The sequence below is a fragment of the Macaca thibetana genome, chromosome 19 (assembly GCF_024542745.1).
Source record: "Macaca thibetana thibetana isolate TM-01 chromosome 19, ASM2454274v1, whole genome shotgun sequence".
NCBI classification, from domain to species: Eukaryota; Metazoa; Chordata; class Mammalia; order Primates; family Cercopithecidae; genus Macaca; species Macaca thibetana.
Genome location: NC_065596.1, coordinates 29590321 through 29615135, shown reverse-complemented (window position 1 = coordinate 29615135; position 24815 = coordinate 29590321). Strand labels below are relative to the sequence as shown.

General features: G+C 52.3%; 2 protein-coding genes across 3 annotated transcripts in view; both read right to left on the bottom strand.

Moving 5' to 3' along the window:
• Positions 1–779: 779 nt before the first annotated feature.
• BAX (BCL2 associated X, apoptosis regulator) overlaps positions 780–24815 on the bottom strand; it is a 102112-nt gene continuing 78076 nt past the window's right edge. Inside the window, exons 2-7 of one of the 2 annotated variants that reach the window (XM_050772528.1) lie at positions 8148–8216; positions 7510–7561; positions 7276–7422; positions 6780–6915; positions 1647–1751; positions 780–1043 (exon numbers count right to left, since the gene is read on the bottom strand). In XM_050772528.1, coding sequence (XP_050628485.1) covers positions 939–1043; positions 1647–1751; positions 6780–6915; positions 7276–7422; positions 7510–7561; positions 8148–8181 — 579 coding nt within the window. In that variant the 5' untranslated portion in view covers positions 8182–8216 and the 3' untranslated portion in view covers positions 780–938. Of the gene's footprint in view, positions 1093–1646; positions 1752–6779; positions 6916–7275; positions 7423–7509; positions 7562–8147; positions 8217–24815 lie in introns of those variants that run through there. The other variant, XM_050772529.1, reaches the window with a different exon arrangement.
• Positions 12541–24815, bottom strand: part of DHDH (dihydrodiol dehydrogenase) — a 76751-nt gene continuing 64476 nt past the window's right edge. Inside the window, exons 2-8 of the mRNA XM_050772510.1 lie at positions 22761–22870; positions 22242–22353; positions 21462–21625; positions 18373–18625; positions 15006–15130; positions 13020–13170; positions 12541–12694 (exon numbers count right to left, since the gene is read on the bottom strand). Of these exons, the coding sequence (XP_050628467.1) occupies positions 12585–12694; positions 13020–13170; positions 15006–15130; positions 18373–18625; positions 21462–21625; positions 22242–22353; positions 22761–22850 (1005 nt within the window). The 5' untranslated portion in view covers positions 22851–22870 and the 3' untranslated portion in view covers positions 12541–12584. The remainder of the gene's footprint in view (positions 12695–13019; positions 13171–15005; positions 15131–18372; positions 18626–21461; positions 21626–22241; positions 22354–22760; positions 22871–24815) is intronic.

Sequence of the window (24815 nt, the reverse complement as noted above, 5' to 3'; positions counted from 1 at the left end):
GAGAGGGGGCGCCAGAGACTCTGACTGAGAACCCACATCCTCTAACCCCCTTGTCTTCGCTCGGCCCTTGTCTGAGGTCACTGGGCCTCTGAGTTCGGCACCTTCTTCCGGGAGTTCCTCTCCAGGGGGCCCCACCCAGCTGTGGGGCCAGACCAGGTTCCTCCTCCTCTGCCCTGCCCTCCAGCCTCTCTGTCCTCAGCCCAGCTCAGGAGGCCTCTCCCATGGGCTCTCTTGCCCTGGTGTCCTCAGCCTGCCACCTTCCAGTCACCCCAGGCTCCAGAGCCCTTCCTGCTTCCCTGGTCCTACCATCCCTCCTCCTCCCACCCCCATTCTCCAGCTCCATAAAGGTATGGCCTCCTGAGGTCCCATGTGTGACACTCCAGGCTCTGGTCCCAGGCTCTGGAGGCTTGCTGTGCAGCCAGCTGTGCTGTTCTTCCCCCTACCCACACGCCTGCTCAGGTCTCACAGGCCACTGCCTCTGTCCTGCACAGATCGTCCTGGGCTGCGACAGATGTGCCACCAGTCACCTTCCTTTCCCTTCACGACTGTGGGCTCCTGCAGGGTAGGCCCGGGACCAACTCATCCCTAACCCACGGACCCCACTGGGCACCCCAGAAAAAGATGTCAAGGGAGTGCAGAGAGCCCCACGTCCCTGAGTGGCCCGAGCAGGTATCTCTCGGTGAGCAGATGGCAGGCCTGGCATGGGGCGGCGGGCAGGGCCTACTCTCCTGATGTGCCAGGGAGCGGGGCAGAGGCCCAGTGACTCAGATGCCGAAGTATGTCCCGAAGGAGGTTTATTACCCCCTCAAGACCACTCTTCCCCACCCCCCCAATAATTACAAAAGTAAGAAAAATGCCCATGTCCCCCAATCCCCACCCCTCCCAGAAAAATGCCATAATTTATGGAGGAGAAACACAGTTCAAGGCAGCTGGGGGCCTCAGCCCATCTTCTTCCAGATGGTGAGGGAGGCGGTGAGTACTCCAGCCACCAAGATGGTCACGGTCTGCCACGTGGGCGTCCCAAAGTAGGAGAGGAGGCCATCCTGGAGACAGGGACATCAGTCGCTTCAGCGACTCGGCCAGGGGCAGCCCCTGGGCAGGCACAGGCAGGATCAGGGAGGCAGGAGGAGGTCAGAAGGCAGGATTGTGGGCAGGGGACTAACATGAATGGGCATTGAAGAGCTGGGCTCAGGCCAGGCATGGTGGCTCACACCTGTAATCCCAGCACTTTGAGAGGCTGAGGCAGGAGGATCGCTTGAGGCCAGGAGTTCGAGACCAACCTGGGCAACATAGCGACACCCCCTTCTCAGTGGGGAAAAAAAAAAGACAGAGTTGGGGTCAGAGGATCATCAATGAACTTGAGCAATTCCGGAGGCAGTGGAGGCTCCAGGGAGGGCAGAAGGCACTAATCAAGTCAAGGTCACAGTGAGGTCAGAGGTCACCGGGAGGTCAGTGGGATAGATGAATCAGGGATTGATCAGACACATAAGGAAACGCATTATAGACCACATCTGACGATCCGAAGATGGGGAGAGGGCACCACTGTGACCGGCTCCAGAAGGCTCAGGGTCCCAGAGGAGTGGCGGGTGGGCAGGGACAGTGGGGCAGGGGCGGTGGTTGGGGTGAGGAGGGTTGAGGAGTCTCACCCAACCACCCTGGTCTTGGATCCAGCCCAACAGCCGCTCCCGGAGGAAGTCCAGCGTCCAGCCCATGATGGTTCTGATCAGTTCGGGCACCTTGGTACACAGGGCCTGTGGGGAGTGGAGTGAATGTTAGGGACCGAACCTTGTCCCCAATGCCTGGGGATAGTGGCCCCCAGCCTCCTTTCTCAATTCTTTGCCTCCCCTCAAAGATTTCTGCCACCCACAATTGAAGTCGGCTTCAAATATTGTAAACATGGCCAGGTGCACCAGCTCATGCCTGTAATCCCAGCACTTTGGGAGGCCAAGGCAGGTGGATCATTTGAGGTTGGGAGTTCAAGAACAGCCTGACCAACACGGAGTAACCCCATCTCTACTAAAAACACAAAATTAGCCGGGCATGATGGTGCATGCCTGTAATCCCAGCTACTTGGGAGGCTGAGGCAGGAGAATCGCTTGAACCCGGGAGGCGGAGGTTGCGGTGAGCCGAGGTCGCGCCATTGCACTCCAGCCTGGGCAACAAGAGCAAAACTCCATCTCAAAATAAACAAATAAATACAAAAATTAGTTGGGTGTGGTGGCAGGCACCTGTAATCCCAGCTCCTTGGGATGCTGAGGCAGGTGAATCGCTTGAACCCAGGGGGCAAAGGTTGCAGTGAGCCCAGATCACACCACTTCACTGCAGCCTGGGCAATAGAGCAAGAGTCTTGTCTCAAAAAATAAATTAATTAATTAAATAAAATTGTAAACAAGATCATGTTACTCTCAACTGCCCCATCCCTGAGCCTTCTGTGGCTCCCCAGTACCCTCAGGATGAAGACCTGAAAGCACAACGCAGCCCACAAGCCCTGTGTGCAGGCTCTAGCCTGACCTCACTCCACCTTTCCACTTCCTGTTTTGTGCCTCACTGAGCTGCTTCCATTTTTTTTTTTTTTAAGATGGAGTCTTGCTCTGTCACCCAGGATGCAGTGCAGTGGCGCAATCTTGGCTCACTGAAAGCTCTGCCTTCCGGGTTCAAGCAATTCTCCTGCCTCAGCCTCCCAAAGAGCTGGGATTACAGGTGCGTGCCAACGTGCCTGGCTAATCTTTTTTTTTTTTTTTTGAGATGGAGTTTTGATCTTGTTGCCCAGGCTGGAGTGCGATAGCGCAGTCTCGGCTCATTGCAACCTCCACCTCCTGGATATAAGTTATTCTCTTGTCTGAGCTTCCCAAGCAGCTGGTATTACAGACATCTGCCACCACACTGGGCTAATTGTTTTTTGTATTTTTAGTACAGACAGGTTTCACCATGTTGGTCAGGATGGTCTCAAACTCTTGACCTTAGATGATCCGTGTGCTTCAGCCTCCCAAAGTGCTGATGTGAACCATCGCGCCCGGCCCCATTTTTTTTTTTTTTTTTAATTTTAAAAATTCCCATCAAATTCTTCCTGCCTCGGGACCTCTTCATGTGCTCCTGTTTCCACCTAAACAGGCCTCGACCAAGCAAATTCTCACCCTTCAGCGCTCAGCGCAAATGTCACTTCCCCAGAGAGGAATTTTCTTTTTTTTCTTTTTTTTTTTTTTGAGACGGAGTCTCGCTCTGTCGCCCAGGCTGGAGTGCAGTGGCCGGATCTCAGCTCACTGCAAGCTCCGCCTCCCGGGTTCACACCATTCTCCTGCCTCAGCCTCCCGAGTAGCTGGGACTACAGGCGCCCGTCACCACGCCCACCTAATTTTTTGTATTTTTAGTAGAGATGGGGTTTCACCATGTTAGCCAGGATGGTCTCGATCTCCTGACCTCGTGATCCGCCTGCCTCGGCCTCCCAAAGTGCTGGGATTACAGGCGTGAGCCACTGCACCCGGCCAGAGAAGACTGGCCCCTGCCCATGGATCCCTGACCTTCTCTCCCGACTCCCAAGACTTCTCCTTCAGCCTTTATCTGGCCACTTCTATTCTGTCATCCCCGCTCTGTAGGTGGCCCCACCGTCACCTGCACTACTATTCCCCTCACCGCCGACGTTCAAGCCCCATCAGCTCAATCTTGAAAACACATCAAGAAATAATTCCTCTTGGCCGAGCGCGGTGGCTCACGCCTGTAATCCCAGCACGTTGGGAGGCTGAGGCAGGCAGATCACCTGAGGTCAGGAGTTCGAGAACAGCCTGCCAACATGGTGAAACCCCATCTCCACTAAAAATGCGAAAATTAGCCAGGTGTGGTAGCGGATGCCTATAATCCCAAGCAACTCTGGAGGCTAAGGCAGGAGAATCGCTTGAACCCAGGAGGTGGAGGTTGCAGTGAGCCGAGATCGCGCCATTGTACTCTAGCCTGGGTGCAACAAAGCGAGACTCCATCTCAGAAAAAAAAAAAGAAACATCCCTCCCATTAGCTGGTGTGGTGGGGAGCGCCTGTAATCCCAGCATCTCAGGAGGCTGAGGTAGGAGAATCGCTTGAACCCGGGAGGTCGAGACTGCAGTGAGCCAAAGTCACGCCACTGCACTTCAGCCTTGGTGACAGAGCAAGACTCTGTCTCAAAACAAACAAACAAAACTTCCAAAAAGAAATATCCCTCCCTGTTGGAGACCAGCCTGGACAACATAGCGAGACCCCATCTCTACAGAAAAAGGCTAATGCCACAGTTAGTGGGGCATGGTGGCATGCTCCTGTAGTCCCAGCTACTCTGGAGGCTGAGGTGGGAGAACTGCTTGAGCCTAGCAGTTTGAGGCTGCAGTGAGCTATGATCACTACTGCACTCCAGTCTGGGCAACAGAGCAAGACCCCACCTCTTTAAATCCCCCCCACCCACCTCTGCTGCTACCACCCGGGCCTGGGCTTGTCATCTTTCAGCAAGACTATGACAGGTACCACCTCTCCAGCCTCCTTGCTTCAGCCTTTGTACCCCATGATCTCTTTTTGGCCAACAGCCAGGATCATTTCACCACCTCCCCCACCGTATTTCCTTATGAGAATCTTCATAAAGAAAAGTGAAAAGAATTCCACAGTTAACAGCCATATAACCGCCACCTAGATTCTACAATGAACATTTTGCTATATAGACAGTCCCCAACTTATGATGGTTTGACTTACAATTTTGATCCTACTATGGGTTTATCAGGAGATTGAATGCATTTTCAACTTATGTTTTTTCAATTTATGATGGGAATACTAGGATGTAACACCATTGCAAGTCAAGGGGCACCTATACTTCCTAGAATAATACCTTAAATTCATAAATCAGGTCACGTCGCTTCCATATTTAAAACCAGCCAATCACTCCCATCACACTCAGAGTAAATTTAAAGTCTTTCCAGGCCGGGCGCAGTGGCTCACGCCTGTAATCCCAGCATTTTGGGAGGCCAAGGTGGACGGCTCATTTGAGGCCAGGAGTTTGAGACTAGCCTGGCCAACACAGCAAAACCCCGTCTGTACTAAAAATACAAAAGCTAGGCCGGGCGCGGTGGCTCAAGCCTGTAATCCCAGCACTTTGGGAGGCCGAGACAGGCGGATCACGAGGTCAGGAGATCGAGACCATCCTGGTTAACACGGTGAAACCCCGTCTCTACTAAAAAATACAAAAAATTAGCCGGGCGCGGTGGTGGGCGCCTGTAGTCCCAGCTACTCGGGAGGCTGAGGCAGGAGAATGGCGTGAACCCGGGAGGCGGAGCTTGCAGTGAGCTGAGATCCGGCCACTGCACTCCAGCCCGGGCGACAGAGCGAGACTCTGTCTCAAAAAAACAAAAACAAAAACAAAAACAAAAGCTAGCCAGGCATGGTGGTACGTGCCTGTAATTCTAGCTACTTGGAAGGCTAAAGCATGAGAATCACTTGAACCTGTGAGGTGGAGGTTGCAGTGAGCTGAGATGGTGCCATTGCACTCCAGCCTCGGCAACAAAGCGAGACTCTGTCTCCAAAAAAAAAAAAAAAAAAAAAGTCTTTCCAGCAGCCCAAAAAACTCCACACAATCTGCCCCTGCCCAACTGTGCCCTCCTTTCCCACCGTCTCCCCCAGCTCACTCTGTCCAGCTGCACTGGCTTCCTCCCTACCGTCAAAACACAGGCTTGGTCCTACCTCAGGGCCTTTGCGCTTGCTGTTCCCTCTACCACATGCCTCTTCCCCCGATCACTATAGATCAGTGCATCCTTCTTGTCATTCCAACTTTGGCTTTAATGTCACCTGCTCTTAGAAGTCTTTCCTGGCTGGTTGCAGTGGCTCATGCCTGTAATCCCAGCACTTTGGGAGGCCAAAGTGGGTGGATCATATGAGGTCAGGAGTTCAAGACCAGCCTGACCAACATGGTGAAACCCTGTCTCTACTAAAACTACAAAAAAAAAAAAAAAAAAAAAGCTAGCCAGGGATAATGGTGCACACCCGTAATCCCAGCTACTCAGGAGGCTGAGGCAGGAGAATCGCTTGAACCTGGGAGGCAGAGGTTGCAGTGAGCCAAGATCGTGCCATTGCACTCCAGCCAGGGCAACAAGAGCAAAACTCCATCTCAAAAAAAAAAAAAAAAAAAAAAAGGCCAGGCGCGGTGGCTCACGCCCGTAATTCCAGCACTTTGGGAGGCCGAGGCAGGCGGATCACAAGGTCGGGAGATCAAGACCATCCAGGCTAACACATTGAAACCCCGTCTCTACTAAAAATACAAAAAAAAAATTAGCTGGGGCCGGGCGCGGTGGCTCAAGCCTGTGTGTGGTGGGTCAGGAGATCTCCTGTAGTCCCAGCTACTCGGGAGGCTGAGGCAGGAGAATGGCGTGAACCCAGGAGGCGGAGCTTGCAGTGAGCCAAGATCCCGCCACTGCACTCCAGGCTGGGTGACAGAGCAAGACTCTGTCTCAAAAAAAAAAAAAAAAAAGTCTTTCCTGACCACTCTGCTAAATCACACTGCCCCCTTTACTTCACCCCTGTACGTCAAGTCCCTGAGAGCAGGGATGCAGCCTGCTTTGTACGGTGCTGTGTCCCAGGTGCCAGCTACAGGCCTGGCACACAGCAGGCCCAGTAAATGCTTGTTGAATGAATAAAAGAAGCAGACACCCAGTGCACAGCCATCTCTCTCCATGCCCTCTGTGGTCACTGGGCCACTGCAGGGGGTTGATCCCACGATCCCCAGGGCCTCACAGGTCTGAGGGGAGCACCCCTGGGCTCACTGCCCTGCAGCTGCCCACCTTGAGCACCAGTTTGCTGGCAAAGTAGAAAAGGGCGACAACACGGCCCCAGTTGAAGTTGCCGTCAGAAAACATGTCAGCTGCCACTCGGAAAAAGACCTCTCGGGGGGAGTCTGTGTCCACGGCGGCAATCATCCTGCAGGAGAGAGGAGAACCAGTGCCGGGGAGCGAGCATCAGGCTGATGGTGGAAATCCCCACATCCACCGCACACTAAACATGAGGAGACTGAGGCCAAGCCAGGCTGAAATGAAAAACAACAGGCCAACGGGGGGCAAGGGAAAGGGACGAGACAGACATCGAGGAAGGTGGGAAAAATGACTCCCTGAAGGAGGGTTTTAAGATCCTGGCGGAGGGGACGGCTGGGAGTCCAGAACGCTTGCGCTGAGTTGTAGGGCCCAGACTTCTAGTTCTTAGGGGAGGAGGAGAATGCGGGGCTGAGACTCCTGCGTTCTCTGGGAGCCCAGTGGCTGGATTTCTGGGTCCCGGGGCCCACACCTCTGCAGCTCCATGTTACTGTCCAGTTCGTCCCCGATGCGCTTGAGACACTCGCTCAGCCTCTTGGTGGACGCATCCTGAGGCACCGGGTCCAGGGCCAGCTCGGGTGTCTCCCCCCCCATTCGCCCTGCTCGATCCTGGATGAAACTAGAGTGGGGATGGAGTGAGGGTGCAGAATCAGAACGGGGTGTCACTCCTCAAATCTGTGCCACAATAATCAGACCTCAAACTCACCCCTGAAGCAAAAGGGCCCCTGTCTTCATGATCTGCTCAGAGCTGGTGGGCCCTAGAGGAGAAAGGAAGGGAAGAGGTGCCTGGACTCCTGGGTTCTAGGGGATCAGGAGGCTGTGGAGGCTCACGGTCCCTGAGGGAGGGCAGAGCTGGGGACCCTGGACTTCTGGGACCCTACCAGATAAAGTGACGGGGGTGCCCAGACAACTGAGTCCCTGATGGAGAAAGGCTAGGAGGCTGGGCCTGTATCCTACATTCTCCCTAGGGAAAGAGGGTAGCGGAACACTAAATGCATCCCGACCCCTGGCCTGAGGGGGCAGAGGCGAGACCCGCCCCTCCCACCAGTGCCAGAGGCAGGAAGTGGTGCGGGCGACAAGCCCGGGCCTGCCCGGGGGCTTGGCTTCCGAGATCCCCTAGTTCTTGGGGGTCTGAGAGCGCCAGACAGGCAGGGATCGGGGTACGGGGATCAGAGAGCCAGGAACCTCCGAGGACGGAGGGGGCTGGAGTCTGGCAGCGCCCGATCCGGGAGTTTCTGCCCCTCAATGCTTGGAGATCGCACAGCCCCAGGCCGAGAGGAAGGATCCTGGGACCCGCCGGCGAGGGGGCTCGCCCTCCTCCCGCCCGTCTGCCTCCCGCCTCACCCCCGCCTCTGGGCTGCTCCCCGGACCCGTCCATCACCGCCGCTCCCGCCGCCGCCTCTCGCCGGGTCCGCGCGGGCGGCCGCAGCGCGCCCCGGGTCACGTGAGAGCCACACTGAACGTGCGTCCCTCACGTGGCCGCCCCGCAAAATGGCCGCTGCCCCGCAGCGCCGCCGGGTCACGTGACCGCACCTGCCTCGCTCCCTCGGGAGGCTTAGTCCCATCACGTGACTGTCCAATGAGCGTCTCCCAATAAGTGCCAGCCGTGGCGCCATCCAACAGACGCCCGTCCAGTCGCAACTCTGATGCCTTCATTTATCCAGGCACCATTTTTAGAAGTTTCGGGCAGGGTTTGAGCTCTCCCCAGCGCAGAAGGAATAGCAAGTGCAAAGGGTCAGAGGCCCAAAATAGCGTGCTTCCAGGCAGGACGTTGTAGATGACTAAAAACTGAGTGGTTTTGTTTTTGGTAGAGACCTGGATCTCGCTATATAGCCCACGCCCAGGCTTGTCTCTTAACTTGTGAGTTCAAGAGATACCGCCGTCTCAGCCTTCCAAAGCGCTGGGATTACAGGCATGAGCTACCGCGCCCGTCCTGCTTTTCTGTTGTTTGTATGTTTGTTTGTTTGTTTTGAGTCAGGGTCTGGCTGTGTTGCCCAGGCTGGAGTGCAGTGGCCCAATCATGGCTCACTGCAGCCTGGAATTCCCGGGCTCAAGCCTCCCACCCCAGCCTCCTAAGTAGCTGGGACTACACCACCCCTGGTTAATTTTTTTAAATTTTTTTGTGGAGATGAGGTCTCTCTACGTTGCTCAGGCTGGTCTCTGAAATCCCAGGCTCAAGTGATCCTCGCATCTTGGCCTCCCAAAGTGCTGAGATTACAGGCTTCAGCCACCCCACCCAGTCATGACTCGAGTGTTTGTGTTTGTATAAAAAGAAAAGGAATATGAAGTTCAAAAAGTGACAAAAACTAATCTGTGCTGATAGATCAGCAGGGTGTGGAAGGGAGGGGCCACAAGAGAGACTCCCCAGGTGCCCCAAATATGCCATATTTTTATCTGAATGGTGTTTGCATGGGTATACACTTATTATATTATTATTATTATTATTGTTTTGAGATGGAGTTTCGCTCTTGTTACCCAGGATGGAGTGCAATGGCACAATCTCGGCTCACTGCAACCTCTGCCTCCCAGGTTCAAGCGATTCTCCTGCCTCAGCCTCCCAAGTAGCTGGGATTGCAGGCATGAGGCACCACGCCCAGCTAATTTTGCATTTTTAATAGAGATGGGGTTTCACCAAGTTGGTCAGGCTGGTCTCAAGCTCCTGACCTCAAGTGATCCACCTGCCTCGGCCTCCCAAAGTTCTGGGATTACGGGCGTGAGTCACTGTGCCCGGCCAGGTATACACATATTTACAATTCATTGAGCTGTACACATAAGACTTGTGTGCTTTGTGAATACTATGACGTGTCACTTTAGAAAGAAAACAACAGCAACTAAGGAAAACTCAGAAAAATGAGCTAGGATCAGATGATAAAGGGGTTGGGCCTATCAGAGAAGGGACTTGATCTATGTCCAGAAGGCAGCTGGGAACCATGGGAAAGTTTTGAGCAGGCAAAGGGCAGAGTCAGACGAGGGTGTCAGGACGATCTCTTGGACTTCCTTCTTTCTCAAAAGAGCTCCTGGTTGGGCGCAGTGGCTCACTTCTGTAATCCCAGCACTTTGGGAGGCCAAGACGGGTGGATCACCTGAGGTCAAGAGTTTGAGACCAACCTGGCCAACATGGCGAAACCCCATCTCTACTAAAAATTCAAAAGTAGCCAGGTGTGGTGACAGGCACCTGTAGTCCCAGTTACTCGGGAGCTGAGGCAGGGGAATCGTCGGAATCTGGAGGCAGAGGTTGCAGTGAGCCGAGATCGTGACCTTCCACTCCAGCCTCAGTCACAACAGGGAAACTCCAACTCAAAAAACAAAAACAACTCCCATAGCATTCAGGACTTATAACGCTTCTCACAGCTGTAAATGTGTGCAGTGTTTAATTTAATGTTGGCCTTTTTCATCCACCCAAAATTTCCACAAAGTTAATTTGTCCTCAATTCTCCCAGAAACCAGCATGTTACTTGATCCATAGTTATCTCTCAAAATGTGTTATTCAATAACTGTATGACTGAATGTTGGGGAGCATACAGAAATAAGACATTGTCGGCCGGGCGCGGTGGCTCACGCCTGTAATCCCAGCACTTTGGGAGGCCGAGGCGGGCGGATCACGAGGTCAGGAGATCGAGACCATCCTGGCTAACACGGTGAAACCCCGTCTCTACTAAAAATACAAAAAGAAATTAGCCAGGCATGAGTGGCGGGCACCTGTAGTCCCAGCTACTCGGGAGGCTGAGGCAGGAGAATGGCATGAACCCGGGAAGCGGAGCTTGCAGTGAGGCAAGATCGGGCCACTGCACTCCAGCCTGGGTGACAAAGCGAGACTCCATCTCAAAAAAAAAAAAAAAAAAAAGAAATAAAACATTGTCTGCCTCTGACATTCAGAGAAGACTTCTCAGAGGAGGCATTTCCCCTTGACCTTGAAGGATCATTTTGATTTGAAAACTGAAGAAAGGGGCCAGGTGTGATGGCTCATTCCTATAGTCCCAGCACTTTGGGAGGCCAAGGCAGGAGGATCACTTGAAGCCAGGAGTTCAGGACCAGCCTGGGCTGTACCATGGTGAGACCCTGTGTCAACTAAAACAAAAAAAAGAAAGGTGGGAGGGGGCCGGGCGTGCTAGCTCACACCCATAATCCCAGTACTTTGGGAGGCCGAGGTGGGTGTATCATCTGAGGTCAGGAGTTTGTGACCAGCCTGGCCAACATGGTGAAACCCCGTCTCCACTAAAAATACAAAAAAAATTAGCTGGGAGTGGTGGTGCGCGCCTGTAGTCCCAGCTGCTTGGGAGGCTGAGGCAGGAGAATCGCTTGAACCCGACAGGCAGAGGTTGCAGTGAGCCAAGATCGTGCCACTGCACCCCAGCCTGGGCAGCAGATCGAGCCTCTATCTCAACAACAACAACAACAAAAGGTGCATGCCTGTAGTCCCAGCTACTTGGGAGGCTGAGGTGGGACGATTGTTTGAGCTTGGGAGGTCCTGGCTGCAGTGAGCTGTGATCAGCTGCACCACTGCAGTCAGACTGGGTGACAGAGTAAGAGCCTGTCTCAAAAAGAAAAAAGAAAAGAAAAAGGCAAGATAAAGGGAGAGGGTAGAGTTTAGGTGACAACCAAATGATAGCTTAGAGCAAAGCAAGGTCAACATCGGGTCAGGACTGTCAAGTGAAACCAGTGTCCTGAATCATTGGAAACAAGAAGGTACATGTGAAATGTTGCATCCAGAAACCCTTTATCTGAAGCGCTGCACCTGCTTTGGAAATCAAGGCTGCTACTCTGTATCAAGTGGATTAGATCCTCCGAGCAAGAGTCAGATGTTTCATTTTTACTGATAGAATTTCCAACAATTTATGAATTTAGAGAACAAAGTCTCTCCATGGGTAAAAAAAACCATGTCCTTGGCCAGCATGGTGGCTCATACCTGTAATTCCAGCCCTTTGGGAGGCCAAGACGGGCGGATCACCTGAGGTCAGGAGTTCGAGACCAGCCTGGCCAACTAAACCTTGTCTCTACTAAAAATATACAAATTAGCTGGGCGTAGTGGTGCACTTCTGTAATCCCAGCTACTCGGGGAACTGAGGCAAGAGAATCACTTGAACCCAGGAGGCAGAGGCTGCAGTGAGCCGAGATCATGCCATTGCACTCCACCTTGGATGACAGAGAGAGACTTCAGCTCAAAAAAAAACAAACAAAGCATATCCTTGAGAGACATAGTGTTTCCTGTTAACTTGGCGCCAGCTTTATCTGTGTGTGTTACTCCAGTCCAGTGAGATAGCCCTCCCTCGACCCCAGTTACAGAGAAGGAAAGAAAGGGCTTTTAATGCAGCTACACGCCTCTGAACAGTACAATCACTGAGTGAGGGAATACACTTTTTTTTTTTTTTTTTTTTTTTTTTGAGACAGAGTCTCGCTCTGTCACCCAGGCTGGAGTGCAGTGGTGTGATCTCGGCTCACTGCAACCTCCGCCTCCTGGGTTCAAGTGATTCTCCCACCTCAGCCTCCTGAGTAGCTGGGATTACAGGCATGCGCCACTATGCCCGGCTACTTTTGTATTTTTATTAGAGATGGGGGTTTCACCATGTTGGTCAGGCTGGTCTCAAACTCCTGACCTCAGGTGATCTGCCCTCCTCGGCCTCCCAAAGTGCTGGGATTACAGGTGTGAGCTGCCATGCCTGGCCCCGCCCAAATTATTTTCTAGTGACCCTTTGATACTGGGTTCTCCAGCTTCTGCCAAACCACTACCACGAAGATGTAAGATCTCTATAGGAACAACGTTTTTATTTATTCAGAGATACATCAGTGTTTGTCTTGGGGGAAGGTGACTCCAATGGCCCTCCTCACCTCCTCAAGGATGTCAGCCAGGAGCTCACTTTCTACCAGGGGAATCACGGGACTTTCTTTCAGACCTGCGGGGATAGGGTAGTTAGGGACCCCTCCTACCCACGCACCCGAAACCCAAATAACTACAATTCCCAGAATTCCATGTGGTACAATATACATGGTTCAGGCAGATGGATGCTGCAGGGGTTCCTGGGAGATGTAGTTCTTTTTTTTGCGGGGGGGGAAGCAAGAGTCTTGCTCTGTTGCCCAGGCTGGAGTGCAGTGGTGCGATCTCAGCTCACTGCAACCTCCTGGGAGATGTAGTTCTAAGCAGCAGGGTGACAGAGCAGGTGGGGAAGAGCCCAACCTTCCTCTGCCAGCCTGGTGCCCACCACCCCTCCATATCCTTACCCTTGCGCAGGCACTCCCGGACGTGCTTGGCCTCATAACTCATGCCTGCCCCATTGTCAAAATTGCAGTTCTTTGGGACCGGGGGCAGCAGGAACTCCTTATGCTCCCCCTTCACCACCAGCTCGGTTGGGCACCAGCAGGGGTTGAGGAGCTGGAGGGAGAGAGAAAGTGGCGCTGCTGTCTTCACCAATGGTGCTCCTGGGGCTGCCCCCAGGAACATGCCAGGTGGTGCGCAGGGGCCTCCCTCTCAAACCTGGTGGCAAAGGGCTTGTCTCGTCTATCCCCAGGGAGCTCTGGACCCTCCCTCATTTCTGGTTGCTAGAAGTTTGTTCCTTAGCAACGCTGCTGTCACACAAAAATCCCGTCTATCTCCCCAGCAGCAAACCTCTCCCTAACCTTACGAGGTTATAAACAAGGTGTTCTTAGGGCCTAGAGAGGAGGACTTATTTTCGTGTGTCTGTGAATCACGTTTCCTTCTTATTTCTTTTCTTTCTTTCTGTTTTTTTTGAGATAGAGTCTTGCTCTGTTGCCCAGGCTGGAGTGCGGTGGATCAATCTCAGTTCACTGCAACCTCCACATTCCAGGTTCAAGTGATTCTTCTGCCTCAGCCTCCCGAGTAGCTGGGATTACAGGTACCCACCACCATGCCTGGCTAATTTTTTATTATTTTTTCCAAGACGGAGTTTCGCTGTTGTTGCCCAGCCTGGAGTGCAATGGCGCGATCTCGGGTCACTGCCAACTCCACCTCTCAGGTTCAGGCAATTCTCCTGCCTCAGCCTCCTGAGTAGCTCGGCTTACAGACATGTACCACCACACCCGGCTAATTTTTGCATTTTTAGTAGAGACAGGGTTTCATCATGTTGACCCGGCTGGTCACAAACTCCTGACTTCAGGTGATCCACCCGCTCTGGGCTGCCAAAGTGCTAGGATTACAGATGTGAGCCGCCGTGCCCAGCCTGTATTTTTTTTTTTTTTTTTTTTTTTTTTTTAGTAGAGACGGGGTTTCACCATGTTGGCCAGGCCGGTATTGAATTCCTGAGCTCAAGTGATCTGCCCTCCTCAGCCTCCCAATCACGCTGGGATTACAGGTGTAAGTCACCATGCCTGGCTATAGAATAGGATTTTTTCCTAGCAACAGGGCCCCAGGAAGGCCAGTTAAGCTGACCTTTGGTAACACCCAGATTCTCCCCCGGTTGTGCTTCCAAAGTTCACAACTGCCCACTAAGCATGGTTGAGAATAACTGGCTTCTCCTCCAGACTGAAGACACATATTTGAGACAGGATCTCACTCTGTCATCCAGGCTGGAGTACAGTGGCACAATCACAGCTCACTGTAGCCTCAACCTCCAGGGCTCAAGTGATCCACCAGCTTCAGCCTCCCAAAGTGCTGGGATTACAGGTGTGACCACCATGGCGTGCCTCGGCTCAGGCCTATAGGCGCCGCCACCACGCCCGGCTATATATTTTTTGTATTTTTAAATTTTTTAGAGATGCATCTCCTGTTTTGCTCTTGTCACCCAGGCTGGAGTGCAATGGCACTATCTCAGCTCACTGCAACCTCCACCTTCCGGGTTCAAGCGATTCTCCTGCCTCAGCCTCCCGAGTAGCTGGGATTACAGACGCTTGCCACCACAACCAGCTAATTTTTGTATTTTTAGTAGAGATGGATTTTAACCATGTTGTCCAGGCTGGTCTTGAACTCCTGACCCAGGTGATCCGCCTGCCTTGGCCTCCCAAAGTGTTGGGATTACAGGCGTGAGCCACCGTGCCGGCCAGGTCCAAGGATATTTGACAGAGCAATAGGTTAATCCTAAGTAAGGAGAGCCTAGAGGCCCAGAACCCACCTCTTGGCTTGGTTAAGGAGGATGAACTCTTTAGTAATGATGTGAAATTGGCTGGTTAAGCCCTCATCCAGCTCCAGGGGCCATTTGTCCCCCTTCTATTTTAGGGGTACAATCCCTAGCGCTTGGGCCCGCTGCGCCTCACCTGTGCCATGCCCTTGGTGCCGCTCACGGAGGCTGTGTTGGAGAGCTGCGCGGTGATGCTGCAAGTGAAGCTGCCATGGACCTCTCCTGGGTACTGCAGGAGCACCGTGACAGTGTCGTCCACACCTGGAGGGAAGTCCTGGGTTAGGGCAGGGGCCTCTCAGGGCAGAGTCTCTGAGACTGCACAGGCCTCAAATCCTGCCTGTGGAATCTTGGGTGACAGACTTCACTTCCTGCATGGCAAGGCAAAAGAATGAAGCCAAGACAGATACTTTTTTTTTTTGAGATGGAGTCTTGCCCTGTCGCCCAGGCTGGAGTGCAGCGGCACGATCTCGGCTCACTGCAACCTCCACCTCCCAGGTTCAAATGATTCTCCTGAGTTTTCTAAAGTGCTTCCTTCAAGCTATCGTTTTGTTCTGGCTTTTCATTGTTTTCTGTGGTACTGTTTGCAAAGATGGCCAATATAATTTCCTCTATGAGTGCCAGTTTTCTTCTTCTATCAAGAATTACAGTTTTGGCTGTGTAGAGTGACTCACACCTATAATCTCAGCACTTTGGGAGGTGGAGGCAGAATGATCACTTGAGTCCAGGAGTTCAACATTTATGTCCAGCCTGGGCAATATAGCGAGATCCCGTCTCTACAAAAAACAAAAAATTTTGTTGGGTGTGGTGGCTTGTGCCTGTGATCCTAGTTACTCCGGAGCTGAGGTGGAAGATCCCTGGAGGCCGGGTGCGGTGGCTCAAGCCTGTAATCCCAGCACTTTGGAGGCCGAGACGGGCGGATCACAAGGTCAGGAGATCGAGACCATCCTGGCTAACACAGTGAAACCCCGTCTCTACTAAAAATACAAAAAAACTAGCCGGGCGAGGTGGCGGGCGCCTGTAGTCCCAGCTACTCGGGAGGCTGAGGCAGGAGAATGGCGTAAACCCGGGAGGCGGAGCTTGCAGTGAGCTGAGATCCGGCCACTGCACTCCAGCCTGGGCGACAGAGCGAGACTCCGTCTCAAAAAAAAAAAAAAAAAAAAAAAAAAAAAAAAAAAAGATCCCTGGAGCCTGGAAGGTCAAGGTTGCAGTGAGCAATGATTATGCCACTGCACTCAGCCTGAATGACAGAGTGAGTCCCTGTCTCAAAAAAAAAAAAAAAAAAAAAAATGGCTGGACACGGTGGTTTATGCCTGTAATGCCAGCACTTTGGGAGGCCAAAATGTGTATATTGCTTGAGTTCAGGAAGTCGAGACCAGCCTGGGCAACATGGGGAAACCCCATCTCTACCAAACAAAAAAACAAAAAACACAGCCAGGCGTGGCGGCCTGCATCTGTATGCCCAGCTACTTGGGGGTCTTACAGAGGAGAATCATTTGAATTTAGGAGATTGATGCTGCAGCGTGCCAAGATCACACCACTACATTCTACCCTGCGTGGCAAAGTGAGACACTATGTTAAATGGAAAAAAAAAATACAGTCTATTTGCCCATCTCTGAAAACTGAGCTGGCCATGTAACTTGCTTTGTCCAATGGGTCAACAGCAAATATGGTGTAATTAGAGGCCTGAAAAGTGCTCGCACATCAGGAATTCTCACACCATGATGTTAATGGTATCTAGCCAGCTGGAGAGGCCAGGTGGAGGAGAATCAAGGTGACTTCCCAGACAGTCACCTACCACCTGTAAGACATAAATGAAGCTGTACCAGACTGTCCAGTCCCGGCTGAACAGCCAATTGACTGCAGCTGCAGGAGTAAGACCAGCAGAAGAACCATCCAGCAGAGTCCAGACACAATTTGCCAATGCACAGAATCATGCTAATAAATGATTGCTATTTGAAGTCATTAAGGTTTTTTGTTTGTTTGCTTGTTTGTTTTTGAGACAGGGTCTGGCTCTGTTCCCCAGGCTGGAATGCAGTGGCCGGATCTCAGCTCACTGCAAGCTCCGCCTCCCGGGTTTACGCCATTCTCCTGCCTCAGCCTCCCAGAGTAGCTGGAACTACAGGCGCCCGCCACCATCGCCCCAGGCTAGTTTTTTTTATTTTTTAGTAGAGACGGGGTTTCACCGTGTTCGCCAGGATGGTCTCGATCTCCTGACCTCAAGTGATCCGCCCGTCTCGGCCTCCCAAAGTGCTGGGATTACAGGCTTGAGCCACCATGCGCCTGGCCTGAAGTCATTAAGGTTTTTTGTTTGTTTGCTTGTTTGTTTTTGAGACAGGGTCTGGCTCTGTTCCCCAGGCTGGAATGCAGTGGCACCATCTCAGTTCACTGCCACCTCTGCCTCCCAGGCTCAACTGATCCTCCCACCTCACCTTCCAGAGTAGCTGGACTATAGGTGCATGCCACCATGCCCAGCTAATTTTTTTTTTGCACTTTTAGTAGAGACAGGGTTTTACCACATTGGCCAGGGTGGTCTTGAACTCCTGGCCTCAAGTGATCTGCTCACTTCAGCCTCCCAAAGTGCGGGGATTATAGGCATGAGCCACCATGCCCAGCCTGAAGTCACTAAGTTTCGTGGTGTTTTTTTTTTTTTTGCTGCTGCATGTAACTTTAATAGAGCATTAAAGCATGAACTGCCTCTTGCTTCTTGGGGTTAAAGGTCAAAGAGGAAGGGCATCACATCTGGCTGGCTCATGCCTTGTTGGATACTTTCAAGCTGAGTGGAAGCCAAGGCAAGGGCCTCTTCTGCAAAGTGGGGCAACCTTTTTTTTTTTTTTTTTTTTTTTTTTTTGAGATGGAGTCTCACTCTATTGCCCAGGCTGGAGTGCAGTGGTGCCATCTTGGCTCACTGCAACCTCCGCCCCCTGGGTTCAAGCGATTCTCCTGCCTTAGCCTCCCAAATAGCTGGGATTACAGGTGTCTGCAGCAATGCCTAAGTTAATTTTTGTATTTTTAGTAGAGATGGGGTTTCATCATATTGGTCAGGCTGGTCTCCAACTCCTGACCTCAGGTGATCCGGCTGCCTCGGCTTCCCAAAGTGCTGGGATTACAAGCACGAGCCACCGCGCCTGGCCAAGTGGGGTAGTCTTTTATGTGGCAAAGGATCACTGAGACAGCTTCAAAAAATAATAATTTTGTATTTATTAACTGCCATTTGCCTCAGGAGTTACTTCATTAACTCCCATGACAACCCTATTAGTGACACTTTACCAGTAAAGTAATTAAGATTCAGAGATGTTAAGTTGCTGGCTAAGATCACATAGCAAAGTCCCAGGATAGTGCTCGCCTGCACTCTTGACTTTGATCGTCTCTGGCTTCATGGAAAGTTGTTCTTCTAGGTGTCTGATCTAATTCTCATTGACTTGGAGACTTGTCCCCAGCTCAGTGCTCCCAGAGGGAGCCAGAGTCATTCCCATCACTACGAAATATTCCAGGATACATGGTACCTGTCTCATGACGCCTTCCCATGACGGAAATCTTCTCTGGCTTCTGCCCTCCAAAGACCATGGAGATGAACTGGACACAGTAGATGCCCAAGTCCAGCAGGGCACCCCCGGCCTGGGCCCAGTCTACAGCCCGGGGAACATGGGTGAGGTTCTTCCCAAATTCTGCCCGAGCCACCCGGAGGTCTCCTAGAGTTCCCTGGGCCAAAACAGACCTCAGAGCCTCGGAGGCAGGAAAGAAGCGGGTCCAGATGGCCTGCAGACCACAAGCAAAGGAGTTAACCAACCAGTTCTAATCCCTTCGGGGGTCCCAACTGTAGTGGGATACCCACTGCCACCCAGTCTCCAAACACAGCCCATCAGACCCCAAGTTGTATCCTTCTTGCTCCTGACTCTCTTGACTTTTCTTCTTTTTCCTTTTTATTTTTATTTTTTTGAATAGAGATAGGATCTCACTATGCTGCCCAGGCTGGTCTTAACTCCTGAGCTCAAGCACTTCCCCCACCTCAGCCTCCCAAAGTGCTGGGATTACAGGCATGAGCCACTGCGCCCTACTGACTTTTGTTCTTTTTCATCTGGACCATTGCCCCAGTCTCCTCATGTTAGGGGCTGAATTGTGTCCCTCTCCCTCCCGCTTCTACCCCGCCAAACACAATTCATGTGTTGAAGCCTTAACTCCCTAGTACCTCTGAAAGCAACTGTTGTGACTACAGGGTAATCCCAGCTACTCGGGAGGTTGAGGCAGGAGAATCACTTAAAGCCAGGCGGCAGAGGTTGCAGTGAGCCGAGATCACGCCACTGCACTCCCGCCTGGCGACAGAGCAAGACTCTGTCTCACAACAACGACAGCCAGGCGTGGTGGCTCACCCCTGTAATCCCAGCACTTTAGGAGGCTGAGACGGGCGGATCACAAAGTCAGGAGATCGAGACCATCATGGCTAACACGGTGAAACCCCGTCTCTACTAAAAATACAAAAAATTAGCTGGGCCTGGTGGCGGGCGCCTGTAGTCTCAGCTACTTGGGAAGCTGAGGCAGGCGAATGGTGTGAACCCGGGAGGCGAAGCTCGTAGTGAGCCGAGATCCTGCCACTGCACTCCAGCACTCCAGCCTGGGCAACAGAGCAAGACTCTGTCTCAAAAAAACAAAAACAAAAACAAAAAACAAAAAAACAAAACAAAACAACAACGACAACAAAAACCAGAGTTCTGCCTCTTGGAGCACCCAGTCTAGAGAGAGAACAGGCGACTAAGGGATGAACAAAGGAATACCAAGGACACAAATAAAACGGAGTCTCCTTCACGCAGTACGGCCGGGACAGTGACACTCTGAAGAGTTGACATTCCAGGGGAGATGGAAGCTCCGTGGACTAGGCAAAGGGCCCAAGAAAGAATGTCATGGGCAGAGCCAGGAGAATGGGCAAAGGTCCCAAGGCTGCACTCCAGAAATTTTTTTTTTTTTTTAAGACAGAGTCTTGCTCGTCCAGGCTGGAGTGCAGCGTCGGGATCTTAGCTCACCGCAACCTCCGCCTCTCGGGTTCAAGCGATTCTCCTGCCTCAACCTTCTAAGTAGATGGGATGACAGGCGCCCGCCACCACATCCGGCTAATTTTTGTACTTTTTTAGTAGAGACGGGGTTTCGCCATGTTGGCCAGGCTGGTCTTGAATTCCTGACCTCATGTGATTCGCCCGCCTTGGCCTCCCAAAGTGCTGGGGATTACAGGCATGAGCCACCGCGCCCAACCCATACCAGCAATTTCTAAAAATGCTGATGCAAGAGTGCCAGGGCTCACAGGGCAAGGGCGGGGCCAGACAGATGTGGTCGAGGTCCATCCAGGCTCCAAGCAGTGGAGAGGAGCGTGAACACGGGGATGGGGGCACCGGGGAGCCGGGGGCAGGCTCTGAGCCTGGGTGTTGTGACAGTAGGCTACTGGTGCCCCCAATGATATCCACGTCCTGATCCTCAGGGTCTGTGAATGTGTGACTTTACAAGGCTAAGGGGTCCTGGTGGATGGGATTACATTAAAGACCTTGAGGTAGGGGCTGGGCATGGTGGCTCACGCCTGTAATCCCAGCTTTTTGGGAGGCTGAGGCGGGAGGATCACTTGCAGTCAGGAGTTCAAGACCAGCCTGGCCAACATGGTGAGACCCCGTCTTTACTAAAAATACAAAAATTAGCTGGGCGTGGTGGCGGGTGCCTGTCATCCCAGCTACCTGGGAGGCTGAGGCAGGAGGATCGCTTGAACCCAGGAGGCAGAGGTTGCAGTGAGCCAAGATCACGCCACTGCCCTGCACTGCACTGCAGGTTTGTAAGGGGCTCCTTGTAAGGAAGGAGACCACTACTACTCCTGCTGCCCTCCTCCCCCCGCCTTGCCTAGTTCACAAGACAGGAGAAAAGAGAGAGAGAAACAAAAGTAAGATAAATAGCCAGACAACCTTGGCACCACCACCTGCCCCTAGGAGTTAAACAAAGTAATAATAATAACATCAACCCCTGGCCTAAACTACTTGTGTTATCTTTAAATTCCAGATACTGTATAAAAAAAGCATTGTAAAACTTTTTGTTCTGTTAGTTGATGCATGTAGCCCCCAGTCACGTTTCCCACGCTTGCTCGATTTATCACAACCCCTTCACGTGGACCCCTTAAAGTTGTAAGCCTTTAAAAAGACCAAATATTTCTTTCTGGGGGAGTTCGGCTCTTAAGACGTCAGTCTGCCGACACTCCTGGCCGAATAAAAAACCTCTTCCTTCTTTAATCCGGTGTCTGAGGAGTTTTGTCTGCAGCTCGTCCTGCTACACTTGGTCCTTTCAACCTCTACCTGGAACCCCACCCAAACTAAGCCCATTGCCATTCTATGCCACTTTCACTCTTCGCATCTTTTTCTTAAAAACTGACAGAAGATCCAAGCAATTTCACTAAGTCCTGCCGTGTTTACTAAGGGCCAAAAGCAATGGCTCTCGTGGTAATAGATGCTGCCAAGGAGATTCAGATACATCCTGGCAAATGCACTGACCCCGCCCACCCACTGGCAACCGTATTAAGTAATGGCAAGCACTGCTATACTAGATGTTGGAAGGCCTCCTCTGCCCTCACCTCCATAAGGAAGAGGCCTCGGGATCGGGCCTCCGTGACCATCTCACGAACTTCCGCCGCGTTCACGCCCATGGGCTTCTCGCACAGAACGGCCTTGCCCGCCGCCAAGCACAGCATCACCGCCGCCTTGTGCTGGGGGTGCTGGGTGCCAACGTAGGCCACCTCTAGGGTGGGAGTAAGTAGGTCAAGAGGTCAGCAGCCCCACCCACCCAGACCGCCGAGCTCCGCCCACAACTTCGAGGCCCCGCCCTAGCACCCAGGGACCAGGTGGTCCGTCACACCCAGTCTCCCTTGGGGAGCTGTCCTTAGAAAGGAGATGTTACCTCTCGCCATTCTATTTTATTTTATTTATTTATTTATTTAACTTATTTATTTTTAAGACCAAGTCTCACTCTGGCGCCCAGGCTGGAGTGCAGTGGTGCGATCTTGGCTCCCTTCAACCTCTGCTTCGTGGGTTCAAGTGATTCTCCTGCCTCAGCCTCCCGAGTAGCAGGGATTACAGGTGCGTGCCACCATACCTAGCTAATTTATTTTTATTTTTTGTAGAGATTGGGTCTTGCTATGTTGCCAAGGCTGGTCTCAAACGCTAAATGGAGTTTAACACCTACTAGACAGCCAGTCCCAGACCAAGCCCGTTTTACAGTTCGCCTCCCAGCCAAAGGTCTTTATAGAACCCAAAGGGACTGGCCCATTCTGAGGAGCCTTGCATTTTCCACGGGGCAGCCAGGGAGCAGCGCTTCAGGGGTGGCAGCCAGCACCCCCATCGCCCTCGCCACTCACCCACATTCGGGTCCTTGGCCAGCTCCTCATAGGAGCCGTAGGCCTTGGGGATGTCGTGTTTCTGTGCAAACTCCTTCGCACGGCTCAGGTCGCGGGCCGCCACCGCCACCACCTGGAGGGGCGCAAGAATTGGATTTAAGGGGCTGGGGCAGGCGTGGAAATTGGATGGAAGGGAGGCAAAGGAGGAGGCTACCACCAGGAGAAGGGAAGACGTGGTTCTGGGGGAAGAGATGACGGGGGCTGGACATTTGGGCCCTGGGAAAGAAAGATCTGGGGGAAAGCCATTATTAAATCCCCCAGTATCTAAATTATTTTCACAGTAGCTCACATCAAGGCCTTTCCAAACCTCAAGACACAGGTTTGCAGAACAGAGGTGGAGAAGGAGGTAGCAAGGAAGCAGACGTTCACTGCCATGACGACCCACTCACTAGTCCTGAACCCTAAACTCTCTCCTCCGTTAGACTCTGGAGTCCCGGCCCCCCCGCCTCCTCTTCCCCAGAATCCGGAGGGCGGGCGGACCTGGTGCTCGGAGCGAGGCAGTGTCTGCAGCACGGCCGTAAAGTCGCTGGAGATGAGACCGACAGACACGATGCCCCAGCGCAGCGCCATCGTTGTGATGCGGGGCCCTCGAAACCTTCGGTCTCTCGAGGCGCCAATTAAGTAGCTGACGCCCCGCCCACCCTGGGGGCGGGCCCCCATCCTCCGCCCCCATTGCGGCTACGCCGTTTCTCGTTGGCTCCAGTCGACAGAGAGATCATTTAGTTCTAGCTTCCCCATTTGGCGAATGCACCATTTAGCTCCGCCTTACGGAGGGAACCACAGCTAGATATCGCTTCTGCAGATCTCTACTCTATGACTTCAGGCTCGCCGGATACGCAGGGGAAGGATAGCGTGGGGAGGGGAAGCTTGCTTTCTTGCCAACACCAGTCGTTGAGCAGTTAAATTTAATGTCTTGCCCTCTGGACTTTGTGGCAAAACTCTACCTTGACTTTTTTTGCTCTCAAAGCCGTGCATCATTAGGAGTCGTTCAGAGGGAGAGAGAGGATTGTAACAGCAAACTTAATAATTATTACTAATATGTGTAGAGCACCTGTAGGCCAGCCCCTCAGCTCCGCGCTTTACCTTCCTCGTCCCTAATTTCTCCCGGCAGACCTGGGAAGTAGATTCTACTGTCCCCAGTTCACAAAGGGGGAAACAGACTCCAAGGTCCCTGGTCATTTTTTTGGAGGTCTCACAGTCAGGAGGTAAAACCTGGGAATTGGCTGCTTCCGCAAGCTGTAGCTTTAGAAACCAGGCTGCTTTCCTTGTTAAGAGCCCGGGAGTCTGACTGACTGGTTTCAAAACGCTCCTTGCCCCTTCTTGGTTGTACTGCTTTTGAACAAGAGGCCGCCCTCTCTGGTCCTCACTTTTCTATTCTGGAAAGCAGAGATCATAATATCTACCTACATAGGGTTGTGAGGAGGATTCATTGAGCTCTGTGGTCTATTACGTAAAATACACTGCATTATTATAATTATTATTGATACAGGTTCTCACTCTGTCACCCAGGAAGGAGTACAGTGGCACAGTCACAGCTCACTGCAGCCTCAAATTCCTTAGCTCAAGGAATTACCTCCTGCCTTAGCCACCCCGGTACCTGGGACTAGAGTAGCTGGGACCCAAGTAGCTAGTGGCTACTACACCTGCCTAATTATTTTATTTATTAATTATTTTAGAGATAGGGTCTCACTCTGTTGCCTAGCTGGAGTGGAGTGGTGTGATAATAGCTCACAGCAGCCTTGAACTCCTGGGCTTGAGCTATCCTCCCACCTCAGCCTCCTGAGTAGCTGGGATTATAGGCATGTGCCCCATGTCCTGCTATTTGTTTGTTTGTTTGTTTGTTTGTTTTGAGACAGTCTCGTTCTGTCCCCAGGCTGGAGTGCAGTGGCATGATCTCAGCTCACTGCAACCTCTGTCTCCTGGGTTCGGGTGATTCTCCTGTCTCAGACTCCCAAGTAGCTGGGACCACAGGTGCCCTCCACCACACCCAGCTAATTTTTTTATTTTTAGTGGAGACGGGGTTTCACCATGTTGGCCAGGATGGTCTCAGTCTCCTGACCTTGTGATCTGCCCACCTTGGCCTCCCAAAGTGCTGGGATTACAAGCATGAGCCACCGTGTCCAGCCCGCTAATTTTTTTTTTTACTTCTTTATTTTTGAGATGGAATCTTGCTGTGTCATCCAGGCTGGAGTGACCATGCAGTGGCATAATCTCGGCTCACTGCGACCTCCACCTCCCGGTTTCAAGCGATTCTCCTACCTCAGCCTCCTGAGTAGCTGGGATGACATGCGCCCACCGCCACACCCAACTAATTTTTGTATTTTTACTAGAGAGGGGGATTCACTGTGTTTGCCAGGCTGGTCTCTAATTCCCGACCTCAGGTGATCCGCCTGCCTCCCAAAGTGCTGGGATTACATGTGTGAGCCACCATGCCCAGCAATTTTTTGTACAGAAGTCTCACTTTGTTGTCCAGGCTGGTCTCCAATTCCTGGGCTCAAGCAATCCTCCTGGCTCAGCCTCCCAAAGTGCTGGGAT